The sequence below is a fragment of the Mercenaria mercenaria genome, chromosome 13, assembly GCF_021730395.1.
Source record: "Mercenaria mercenaria strain notata chromosome 13, MADL_Memer_1, whole genome shotgun sequence".
Taxonomy (NCBI): domain Eukaryota; kingdom Metazoa; phylum Mollusca; class Bivalvia; order Venerida; family Veneridae; genus Mercenaria; species Mercenaria mercenaria.
The window spans coordinates 18,210,292-18,222,890 of record NC_069373.1 but is presented as its reverse complement, the minus strand read 5'-3'; the positions used below and the strand labels follow the sequence as shown (position 1 = coordinate 18,222,890).

The 12,599-nt window shown below is 35.1% G+C and overlaps 1 protein-coding gene across 1 annotated transcript in view; it reads right to left on the bottom strand.

Moving 5' to 3' along the window:
- Positions 1–12,599, bottom strand: part of LOC123530489 (serine-rich adhesin for platelets-like) — a 61,315-nt gene that overhangs the window by 22,113 nt on the left and 26,603 nt on the right. The window contains exons 17-24 of the mRNA XM_053520776.1: positions 12,245–12,367; positions 10,874–10,990; positions 10,224–10,364; positions 9,597–9,725; positions 7,736–7,867; positions 5,109–5,237; positions 671–796; positions 352–483 (exon numbers count right to left, since the gene is read on the bottom strand). Of these exons, the coding sequence (XP_053376751.1) occupies positions 352–483; positions 671–796; positions 5,109–5,237; positions 7,736–7,867; positions 9,597–9,725; positions 10,224–10,364; positions 10,874–10,990; positions 12,245–12,367 (1,029 nt within the window). The remainder of the gene's footprint in view (positions 1–351; positions 484–670; positions 797–5,108; positions 5,238–7,735; positions 7,868–9,596; positions 9,726–10,223; positions 10,365–10,873; positions 10,991–12,244; positions 12,368–12,599) is intronic.

Sequence of the window (12,599 nt, the reverse complement as noted above, 5' to 3'; positions counted from 1 at the left end):
TGTCAAGAAAAGCTTTCTCTTGTCTTGCCGAGCATAAGGCTGACAACCCGAGTAATATTTACAACAAAGTCAGAGGTTCTCAGACTTTACGATTTTCCCTGAAAAGCTGAACATCTATCAAGAAATCATGTCGCGATATTATTTTTAATTTATTTTGATATAAAGTATAAATCGAAGAAGGCAGGTCTTTTTGATCTGTGCGAACAGTGAAATTTATTGCAGGCTGTAGTAACGTTTTATATTCCTTGTAGATTAAAATGAATTCAATATCTTGAAAGCTTAACAGTTTGGGTCTTTATCTGATGTTGGGCTTTTATTTAATGCTTGACAGTATAACAAAAAATCACTTACATTGACACGTTCTGCCATCAGCTTTCAGAGTAAAATCTGCGGGACAGTCACATGTGTAACCACCGGCTACATTCGTGCAGTGTGAGTTATCGTAGCAGTCATTCGTTTCAGATGACAAACATTCATTTATATCTAAAATCAGCAAACAACCATTTATATATAAAATGAACAAACACTCACTTATATCTGAAAAAAAAAAAAAAACACTTATCTATATCTAAAACAACAAACAAACAATTCTTTTTTCATTAGGTTTAACGTCACACCAACACAATTTAGGTTACCCATTGAATATAGGAACTATTAAAACAATTCATACCGTCACAAGCTTTTTTATCTGCATTCAGAACATATCCATTTCCGCAGAAACAAGTATAGCTGCCTTTAGAGTTTGCACATCCTTGCTCGCACCCCCCTCTGTCTGCTTCATTGCATTCATTTAGATCTATATTTCATGAAAAAAAGTTATAATTCCTTTAGTACAAAGCAACAGTATGGCATAATAGCACCACAAAACGTATATTTTCTAAGGTTACCTGTTGATAATCAATCAAAATAGTCCAAAGTCAAAACCTGCATCTCCATATTAATTATGTGTATATAATAGGATTATTTTAACAGTACATTGATCTGCAATGTTGGATTTGGCTTGAGTGGTTTTTACTAAGCTTGGATCCGGCAAGGTGCTTACACCAAGTGTGATATCCAGTCTGGTAAAATCCACGAGAGCAGAATGCATCATTGCAGATCAAGATACTATTTTAACGACCTTTTATTACATACATATACCTAGTTTTAGTGTTATATCAGCCAAAATTAACTATAATTTAAGATAAATAAGATTGAAAACTCGTTTGTAACAGTGAACTTTCCATCATTAAGTTATTTCTTATTGAATATTTTCTGTATCTGATGGGTTTTGTCTTCCTTAGGAAAATACATGATGTATTCGAGGCAGAAAAGTTGTAGGTATATAAGAAATAGATATACAAGATAGAAAAGCCAGTCATATGTCATATAACAGAATATACGAGCTATATCAAGGTTCATATGAAAACGAAGAAAATGTTAACTTTTACTGAAAATCAGGTAAAAATAATCTATCTAAATAATTGTTAAGCCAGTTGTTATTGCATTTATAAGTATTGTTTAAACAAGAGGGTCAAGATGGCCCTAGGTTGCTCACCTGAGAAACACACCATAACAGTGTAAACATGTTTGACATAGTGATTTCATGGAAACAAATATTCTGACCAATTTTCATTAACACTGGACCGAAAATGTGGTCTCTTAAGTGTACACAAGTATTTTCTTCGATTTGACCTAGTGACCTAGTTTTTGAGCCAAGATGACCTACATTCGAACTTGACCTAGATTTGATCAAGGCAATCATTCTGACTAAATTTCATCAACCTCAATTGAAAAATACAGCCTCTATCCATATAAAACGTTTTTTCTTTTATTTGTCCTAGTGACCTAGTTTTTGACCCAAGATGACCCATATTCAAAATTTCATCAAGGCTATCATTCTGACCAATTTTCATGAAGATCAATTGAAAAATACAGCCTCTATTGCTTACAAAAGGAATCTCTTTGATTTGACCTAGTGACCTAGTTTTTGACCACAGATAACATATATTCTAACTTGACCTAGATTTCATCAAGGCAATCATTCTGACTAAATTTTATGAATATCCAGTGTAAAATGCAGCCCCTATTGTCTACACAAAGTTTTTCTTTAATTTGACCTGGTGACCTAGTTTTTGACCCTAGATGACCCATATTCAAAATCCAACTAGATTTCATCCAGTCAAACATTCTGATCAAATTTCATGAAGATCCAGTGTAAAATGCAGCCCCTATTGCATACACAAGGTTTTTCTTTGATCTGACCTAGTGATCTAGTTTTTGACCCCAGATGACCCATATTCGAACCTGACCTAGATGTCATCAAGATAATCATTCTGACCAAAATTCATGAAGATCAATTGAAAAATACAGCCTCTATCGCATACACAATGTTTTTCTTTGATATAACCTAGTGGCCTTGTTTTTGACCTCAGATGACCCATTTTCAAATCTGGCCTAGATTTTTTTGAGGTTATCATTTTGACAAAATTTCATGAAGATCAGTTGGAGAATACAGCCGCTATCGCATACACAATGTTTTTCTTTGATTTGACCTAGTGACCTAGTATTTGACCCCAGATGACCCATTTTCGAACTTTGCCTAGATTTCATCAAGGTAAACATTCTGGCAAAATTTCATGAAGATCAGTTGAAAAATACAGTTGAAAAATACAGCCTCCATCGCATACAAAAGCTAAATGTTGACAGACAGACAGACGCCGGGCATCGAACGATCACAATAACTCACCTGAGCAGGTAAGCTAACAAGAGGACCATGATGGTCCTGAATCGCTCACCTCTTCCAACATGACCCAGTTTTGAGTATGACGTCGTTTTTTCTATTATCTGACATAGTGACCTAGTTTTTGAGCTCATGTGACCCACTTTTGAACTTGACCTAGATATTATCAAAATTCTGACCAATTTTCATGAAAATCCATTTAAAAATATGGTCTCTAGAGAGGTCACAAGGTTTTTCTATTATTTGACCCATTGACCTAGTTTTCGAAGGTACGTGATCCTGTTTTGAACTTTACCTAGATATCATCAAGGTGAACATTCTAACTAATTTTCATGAAGATCTCATGAAAATATGGCCTCTAGAGAGGTCACAAGGTTTTTCTATTTTTATACCTACTGGCCTAGTTTTTGACCGCACGTGACCCAGTTTCAAAACTGACCTAGATATCATCAAGATGAACATTCAGATCAATTTTCATGAAGATCCATTGAAAAATATGGCCTCTAGAGAGGTCAAAAGATTTTAATAATTTTAGACCTACTGACATAGTTTTTGATGGCAGTTGACCCAGTTTCAAACATGACCTAGATATCATCAAGATGAACATTCAGACCAATTTTCATACAGATCCCATGAAAAGTATGGCCTCTAGAGAGGTCACAAGGTATTTTTATTATTTGACCTACTGACCTAGTTTTTTAAGGCACGTGACCCAGTTTCAAACTTGACCTAGATATCATCAAGGTGAACATTCTGACCAATTTTTATGGAGATCCATTCACAAGTATGGCCTCTAGAGAGGTCACAAAGTTTTTCTATTTTTAGACCTACTGACCTAGTTTTTGACCGCACATGACCCTGTTCCGAACTTGCACTAGATATCATCAAGATGAACATTCTGACCAACTTTCATACAGATCCCATGAAAAATATGGCCTTTAGAGAGGTCAGAAGGTTTTTCTATTATTTGACCTACTGACCTTGTTTTTGAGGACACGTGACCCACTTTCAAACTTGACCTAGATATCATCAAGATGAACATTCAGACCAACTTTCATACAGATCCCATGAAAAATATGGTCTCTAGAGAGGTCACAAGGTTTTTCTATTATTTGACCTACTGACCTAATTTTTGAAGGCATGTGACCCACTTTCGAACTTGACCTTGATATCATCAAGGTGAACATTCTGACCAATTTTCATGGAGATCTCATGAAATATTTGGCCTCTAGAGAGGTCAAAAAGTTTTTCTATTTTTAGACCTACTGACCTAGTTTTTGACCGCATGTGACCCAGTTTCGAACTTGACCTAGATATCATCAAGATGAACATTCAGACCAACTTTCATACAGATCCCATGAAAAATATGGCCTTTAGAGAGGTCACAAGGTTTTTCTATTATTTGACCTACTGACCTAGATTTTGACGGCACGTGACCCAGTTTCGAATCTGATCTAGATATCATCAAGGTGAACATTCTGACCAATTTTCATGAAGATCTTGTGAAATATATGGCCTCTAGAGAGGTCACAAGGTTTTTCTATTTTTAGACCTACTGACCTAGTTTTTGACCGCACGTGACCCAGTTTCGAACTTGACTTAGATATCATCAAGGTGAATATTCAGACCAACTTTCATACAGATCCCATGAAAAATATGGCCTTTAGAGAGGTCACAAGGTTTTTCTATTATTTGACCTACTGACCTAGATTTTGACGGCACGTGACCCAGTTTCAAACTTGACCTAGATATCATCAAGGTGAACATTCTGACCAATTTTCATGAAGATCTTGTGAAATATATGGCCTCTAGAGAGGTCACAAGGTTTTTCTATTTTTAGACCTACTGACCTAGTTTTTGATGGCACGTGACCTAGTTTCAAACTTGACCTAGACATTATCAAGGTGAACGTTCTGACCAATTTTCATGAAGATCTTGTGAAATATATGGCCTCTAGAGAGTTCACAAGGTTTTTCTATTTTTAGACCTACTGAGCTAGTTTTTGACGGCACGTGACCCACTTTCGAACTTGACCTAGATATCATCAAGGTGAACGTTCTGACCAATTTTCATGAAGATCTTTTGAAATATATGGCCTCTAGAGAGGTCACAAGGTTTTTCTATTTTTAGTCCTACTGACCTACTTTTTGACGGCACTTGACCCAGTTTTGAACTTGACCTAGATATCATCAAGATGAACATTCTGACCAACTTTCATTAAGATCCCATGAAAAATGTGACCTCTAGAGTGGTCACAAGCAAAAAATTACGGACGGACGCACGCATGGACGGACGCACGGACGGATGACGGACACCGCGTGATCACAAAAGCTCACCTTGTCACTTTGTGACAGGTGAGCTAAAAATAAAAAAGACATAACATTACCCGAGCATAAGAATCCATCACCCGTGTAACCAGTTATACAAGTGCACGTGTAACCTCCCGGTGTATCCGTGCATTGACCTTCTTCTGAGTCGCAGTCATTTGTTGCCGCATCGGCGCACTCATCAATGTCTGTGTAAGTAAAGAAATAATAAAAACCATCATTATCATCATCGCAATCAAATAGTAATACAAAACTTATTACAGTAGTACTAATAAGGAAAATGAAGATAATAATAATAATCGTAAAATTCATAATAACAACATCAGCATCAACAACAATTATTATTATCAATATTGATAATAATAATAATTTTAATAATAATGATTATAAACAAGAGGGCCATGAAAGCCCTGTATCGCTCACCTGACCTAGGAATCATCAAGATTAACATTCTGACCAAATTTCATTAAGATATGGTCATAAATGTGGCCTCTACAGTGTTAAATAGCTTTTTCTTTGATTTGACCTGGTGACCTAGTTTTTGACCCTACATGACCCAGATTCAAATTGGACCTTGAGATCATTAAGATTAAAATTCTGACCAAGTTTCATGAAGATACAGTCATAAATGTGGCCTCTACAGTGTTAACAAGCTTTTCCTTTGATTTGACCTGGTGATCTAGTCTTTGACCCCAGAATTCGTCCAAGATTTTATTGAGGTTAACATTCTGACCAAGTTTCATTAAGATTGGGCCAAAATTGTGACTTCTATAGAGTGTTAACTAGCTTTTCCTTTGATTTGACCTGGTGACCTAGTTTTTGATCCCATAAGTCCCAGATTCGAACTTTATCTAAAGATCATCAAGATTAACATTCTGACAAAGTTTCATGAAGATACAGTCATAAATGTGGCCTCTAGAGTGTTTACAAGCTTTTCTTTTGACTTGACCTAGTGACCTAGTTTTTGACCCAATCTGACCCAGATTTGAACTTGGCCTATATATCATCAAGATTAACCTTCTGACCTAGTTTCATTAAGATAAGATCATAAATGTGGCCTCTACAGTGTTAACTAGCTTTTCCTTTGATTTGACCTGGTGACCTAGTTTTTGACCCTACATGGCCCAGATTCAAACTGGACCTTGAGATCATCAAGATTAACATTCTGAACAAATTTCATGAAGATACAGTCATAAATGTGGCCTCTGGAGTGTTAACAAGCTTTTCCTTTGATTTGACCTGGTGACCTAGTTTTTGACCCCAGATGACCCAATATCGAACTCATCCAAGATTTTATTGAGGGTAACATTCTGACCAAGTTTCATTAAGATTGGGCAAAAATTGTGACCTCTAGAGTGTTAACAAGCTTTTCCTTTGATTTGACCTGGTGACCTAGTTTCTGACCCCAGATGACCCAGTATGGAACTCGTCCAAGATTTTATCAAGGGTAACATTCTGACCAAGTTTCATGAAGATTGGCCAAAATTGTGAGCTCTAGAGTGTTAACAAGCTTTTCCTTCGATTTGACCTGGTGACCTAATTTCTGACCCCAGATGACCCAGTATCGAACTCGTCCAAGATTTTATCGAGGGTAACATTCTGACCAAGTTTCATGAAGATTGGCCAAATTTGTGACCTCTAGAGTGTTAACAAGCTTTTCCTTTGATTTGACCTGGTGACCTAATTTTTGACCCCAGATGACCCAATATCGAACTTGACCCCTTTTGTCTTCTTCACATTTTCTTTAATTATGAGTATAATGAAGAAAATAAGATTTCAAAACTTTACACCGGTGTAACAGCCCAGTTTTTCCCCCAGTCAGTTCTTTCCCCGAAGTTCTTTCCCCGAGGAAAAAACTGACTAGTCAATTCTTTCCCCCGGGGAAGAAACTAACTGGGAAAAAACTGACCGTTACACAGGAAACAAAGAATATTTTTTTAAGGCCTAAGTACAATTAATTATATGTTAGTACATAAAGGGCCATAATGCATGTCAGATTTATTATTTTTGACCTACATACTTAACCGACAATGATTAACAAGTATGCAAAGTTTCAGAGCTATTGCTCTTACAGTATTCAGAAAAGCAGACTTAAACCAAAAAAGATTAACCAAGAAATTCAATTTTTTTAATTACAAAAAGAGCGAAGTCTAAAATATGCATGTGAGAGTAACTGTTATTGTTCCTTGTCTATTTACTTATATGATAATGATAAACAGGAACGCAAAGTAGTTTTAAAGCTATAGCTTTTACTTTACAATTTTCAAGATAAAGTGGACAAGTATAAATTTCTAACCCTAGTCGACGACCAAGCCACTACAACACCTCAATTTTTTTTTCTTCAAAAAATCAGACAAGTTAGAAGTTACAAGTGAAAGCAAAGTGATTCAGTAAGTTAACAACAGTATTTCTTCAAGAAAATCCTCTTGCACTTTATAATAATATATGTAGAAACCCCAACTCCCCACCCCAAAAAAGTGTTCATCTCACAGCAGGACCTAGGTGTAAAATGTCTGACATCTTGATGTTCATCTGGGGCATGTCCCTTTAAAGTATCTGTTCAATATAATATACATGCACAAAGAATATAAGTACTGGGCATGGAATGCACGTAGAAACTGCTTAATATGCTTTGTTCCAGTTATTAAAGTGAATTAATAACGTTATAGATTTTTACTTTACTTACTGTCACATCCAAATCCGCTTGAAGAAATGGTGTAGCCACTAGGGCAGGAACATATATAACTTCCTGGATTGTTAACACATGTAGCTGGTGACTCGCAGTTATTGGTCGAACTAGATGCACATTCATTAATATCTGAGAAGTACAAATATATTAAGTGTTGTTCACATACTTCGTATGAAAGAAAAGTGAAAAAAAAAACAATACATCATAATCAGCACAAAGAAACTAGATCTATGTCATAGCAATATTAATCTATTATGTATAATTTCTATTAATTATTCTAAAACGATCCGATTCATTTTCCCATTAAACAAAGAAGGCTGAAAACAGTGAATTATTATACAACAATTCACTGTTCTGATGTCACAATAATTATGCCATAGCGTCAAACGGCACTGCGGCATGCTGGAAAAAAATGGTTGAAAACGGGCAAATATTTAATGGATGTACTTTAAGGTCCTTGGTAACGTGTTAGAATTAAAATAATAGATCTCATTTAGTGATTTGCTCTTGAATAAAATCATTGTTTGTCGTTCAGATGCATATTATTATATCACTTGGGCTGCGCCCTCATGATATAGTTCCTTAGCATCTGAACTCTAAACAATGATTCATTCAGCGACAAATCACTAAATGAGATATATTATTTCTTAAATATCTTATTCCTTTATGCAATATTCTATACATTTTTAGTGTGAGTATATAGTCCAAAGTTCATTACTTCAAGCATAAAAAACCAATTTGGGTGTCACAGTTTGCTTTACACTAGATAATGAATACTGTGATGCTGGATTTAATCGCATATATTGTAGGGATGACACACGTGTATTGTCACTATTCTTGCATAAAAAACATGACATGATGACTAAATTTATTGTTTTCATTTGTGATGACCTGTCGATTCTGGTACAACTTCTATTTACCATTCTGTTGTTCTTGGAAACAGTAAACGTTTTAAATATCCATAACTAGGGCCCGAAAATCAACAACACTACCAAAAGCTAACATGTATTGAATGTTTTTGAATTATTATGTTATTTCTAGTTATTACAAACATGACATTACCTATAATTTTGTATTTTGGTAAACGGGGACACAATTTTAAGAATAATAATTTTACAATCAAACTATTTTGAGTACGAACATATTTAGAGTATGAAGGAGTAAGAATGTAGTGACATGCTTAAATTCAAGATTTATATGAATTCTGCAAGAAATAGATAAAAACATACCGACTGAAACTTACCAGAATCATTCATATGATTCTTAAAATAAACAATCACACAAGTTACAAGCAATTCTTATTGACAATAACCGAACCGCGCTGACTTCGTAAAAGGGAGTAAAATCTGGGAGAAGCGAGTGAGTACGTTGTTGGGGGCAGTGCATTTTGGGGTTGTTAACCGATACAGCAGAAAATACTATGGATTACATTGTATCTTTTATGCTAGAAGAAGAGACTATTATGAAGAAACAAGACACAGACCTATGTCAGTCTGCACAAAAATACATATATACTTCCCTGGCAAAGCATTTCAAAAATAGAATAAATGTATTAACAGCACGTGAACTGCCTTGTTTGCACACTGTTTTCCCCAAATTAATACATAGTGGGATCCAGTAAAAAAAGTAGTTTTAATTTTGCAAGAATGTTGAGTAACGTTTTGAAACACCACAACGTTATATTACATTAATCTTGTATTCATTTGACTTCATGTATTACTTTTGCCTCATATATTTGAAACGTAATGTAACTTTATTTTGAGACCTGTATTTAGAATGTATCTTACTGCATAACACATCCCGTATATAAAATTAAATGATTTAAAACATAAGAAAACTCATTGAACCATAACGATACCTTCACATATATATGAAGAGCCAGTTATGAACTGAAATCCTGCAATACATGTGCACGTGTAGCTGCCGGCAGTGTTCGTACAAGTGGCTGATTCACAAGCATCCGTCCCGGCCTGACACTCGTCTACGTCTGCGGAACAAAGGAACCATTCAATAAACTAATAAGAATAAATGACAGTAACACATTACAGCATTAAAGAGAGTGTCTGGTAAATTGTTTTCTGCAAAGACATCTTCATTAGGGAGCCCATGCAGGCTAAAGCAAATACTAGAAAGTCTTTTCTTTGTAATGTGCCCATATATTTTCTTTAACTTAAAGGTCCAATATTCACAGACAAGCTGGTTGCTAATATAGGATTTTATTTGTCAAAGAAATTGACACTCATACATTTGGATAAACTATAAAATAATTTACACACTAAAGCATACTACCCTGTGTACACTGTAGATAGGACGAAGAAGTCATCGTGCAATAAAAGACTAATAACAATGTTTTAATCTCCTACTATCATCTCACTCTAGTTCTGGCCAGAAAAGAGTTTAAGACTGTGTAGTGATCATAGTAAATCTGACACTATTTCAATAAATTATTCCGAAAACTGAAAAAGTGTACAAAGGTTTCACATACCGACACAATTACTGCTGGAATCAAGGGCGTAGCCACTTTTACAAGCACATATAACCTGGCCATCAGCCACGGCGCATGTTGCTACAGTAAAGTCACCGCCATTACACGTTGCTGCCTGTGTACTATTACATGTTGTGTCCGCTAAAAAGAAAATATATAAACTACATCCTTATGCACCTCAGTCTTTCTTAGCTCACATTATCAAAATAGTGGCAACTTTGATTACATATGTAAAAGTCATTCATTTTGTCTGTAGAGACCACCTTTTGGAAATGGAAAAAAGTGGTCTATGTTGACAGGTGGTCTCTAAACACAGGTAATTTCACACTATCTGTAGTTAATCAGGAAAAGAAAACAATGGCATTTGAAAGCAGGTAGCCTTAACCCAGAGATGGTCTTTAAAACAGGGTTGACCGTATTATAAACTGCGCTTACAGGTACACTGGCAAAATGTGTTGTATGCGTACGATAATGATTTCGAGATAATCTCAAATGTGATTGATCTATAAGGTTACACATGTGTTATGCCTCTCGGAAATTATAAATAATCTTGTTGACTTAAACTTTGCCAAAATTGTTAGGGACATGAATAATGGCTCATAACTTGTGAGGATATAGCCATCTCCTTTGACAGGTCATTGCATACTTACGATTACAAACCCCTCCCGCTGCCGCTGTGAAGCCGCTACGACACGTGCATGTGTATGTATTTATGCCATCTTCACATAACTGCGAACATTCAGTCTGAAGGGCGCAATCATCTATGTCTGTAATGAAAACAAAGGCATTTTATAATCACACAATATTATAAAAAGATAATCTATAAAACCGTATACGATTTGTTAACATATATTTCGTGCACCGGTGAATTGATGTTATTATTTATATATTTATTATCGGCGGGTATACACCTTTAAAGGTGTTTTTCATAGTTCAGCGATTTTCTTTTTGATTGGTGTGTAATGTGTAAACAGTTTTGGCGGGTATTTTGCACAGAATTATGATTTGACAATCATTCGAGTGTCGCGCATTACAGCCGTCGAGTTGCTAAATTTCCGAAAATATAATAAAATTATATTTTCGTTTTCCTAAACATCCGTAAATATTATTCCTTTTTATTTATATTGGTTTAAACGTGCTCATAGTTTCGAAGATTACATTTGATTCATGATTCAGTCACGTTCGTTACCATTTCATATTCTAGACATTATCCATTTTATGCATAAATGTCATGTACTTATATATTTTCAGAAAATTCCTTAGATCCTACAAGCGAATTTCGAAATACTTATTATAAAATTACCAGGATTATGAACTTTCTATATCGAAGGCATGCTGGATTAGTTATTCTTAATTTGTGCATTATTTTACAGATTATTTAATCTTATCGTTCTTTACATGCTAATTTTACTGTTTGCTTTCTAATTTTGAGAACGTATTGAACACTATTTTATAACTAAATTTGAATTCAAAATTAGGGAATCGTCGGACAGGCGCACTTACTCGCTGCAGTTCCAAAGCATGGGAGTAAGGAATCCTCTTAAAGGATATGGCATTTTTCTGATGTCGCACGTCCCCCTCCGAAGACGGAGTAGGGTTGCGTGCCCCGCTTTCTGCAGTCCGGCTTTGGTTTCTAAAACATCTTTCGCTTCAGATAATAACGACAGTTTAAGGATGAAATCAAAAATTGATAAATAACTAGATTCATTCAGAGTTTGGCTGCATTTAAGATTAAAAAGATTTGATTCAGGTGTTTTTGGTATATGACTATTCATATTAATGTAATAATATTATTGTATGTTCAGAATCTGAGATTGTTAGGGCAGGGTTAACTAATAAAGACGGCTCCTGGGCGACCTCAGGCCTAAATATATACAGCTGTTTATATATAAAAGGTGTATGCTTGGAGGTTATAAATAATTTATGCTCATTTGATTGAAGCGAAGAGCATAACAAAGAGATATGAAGATATTCAAACATTTCTTCTAGAAGATTTAATAGTAAAACGTGTTACCACTTACTATCGCACGTGTCTGTAATAGTGTTATACCGATACCCTGTATCGCATATACACTCATAGGAACCAGGATTGTTATTACACTGACTGTGTGCTGGACACGGATTAGCTGTGCATTCATCATCATCTGAAACCAGATATATAGGTATTTATTCACGTCAAAATATCATAACATAGATACTGCAAATAATTAAAGATACATCTGTGCTAAAACCTGGAGTAGTGGTATGAAACATTGTCACAATTCAAATATCACAGGTTTTTGGTTAAAAGAATAAGAACTAATCATATACTCTTACCACAATAGTCAAGAAGGGTGATAAAAATTCACCATTGAAAAAATTATAACATTATATGAA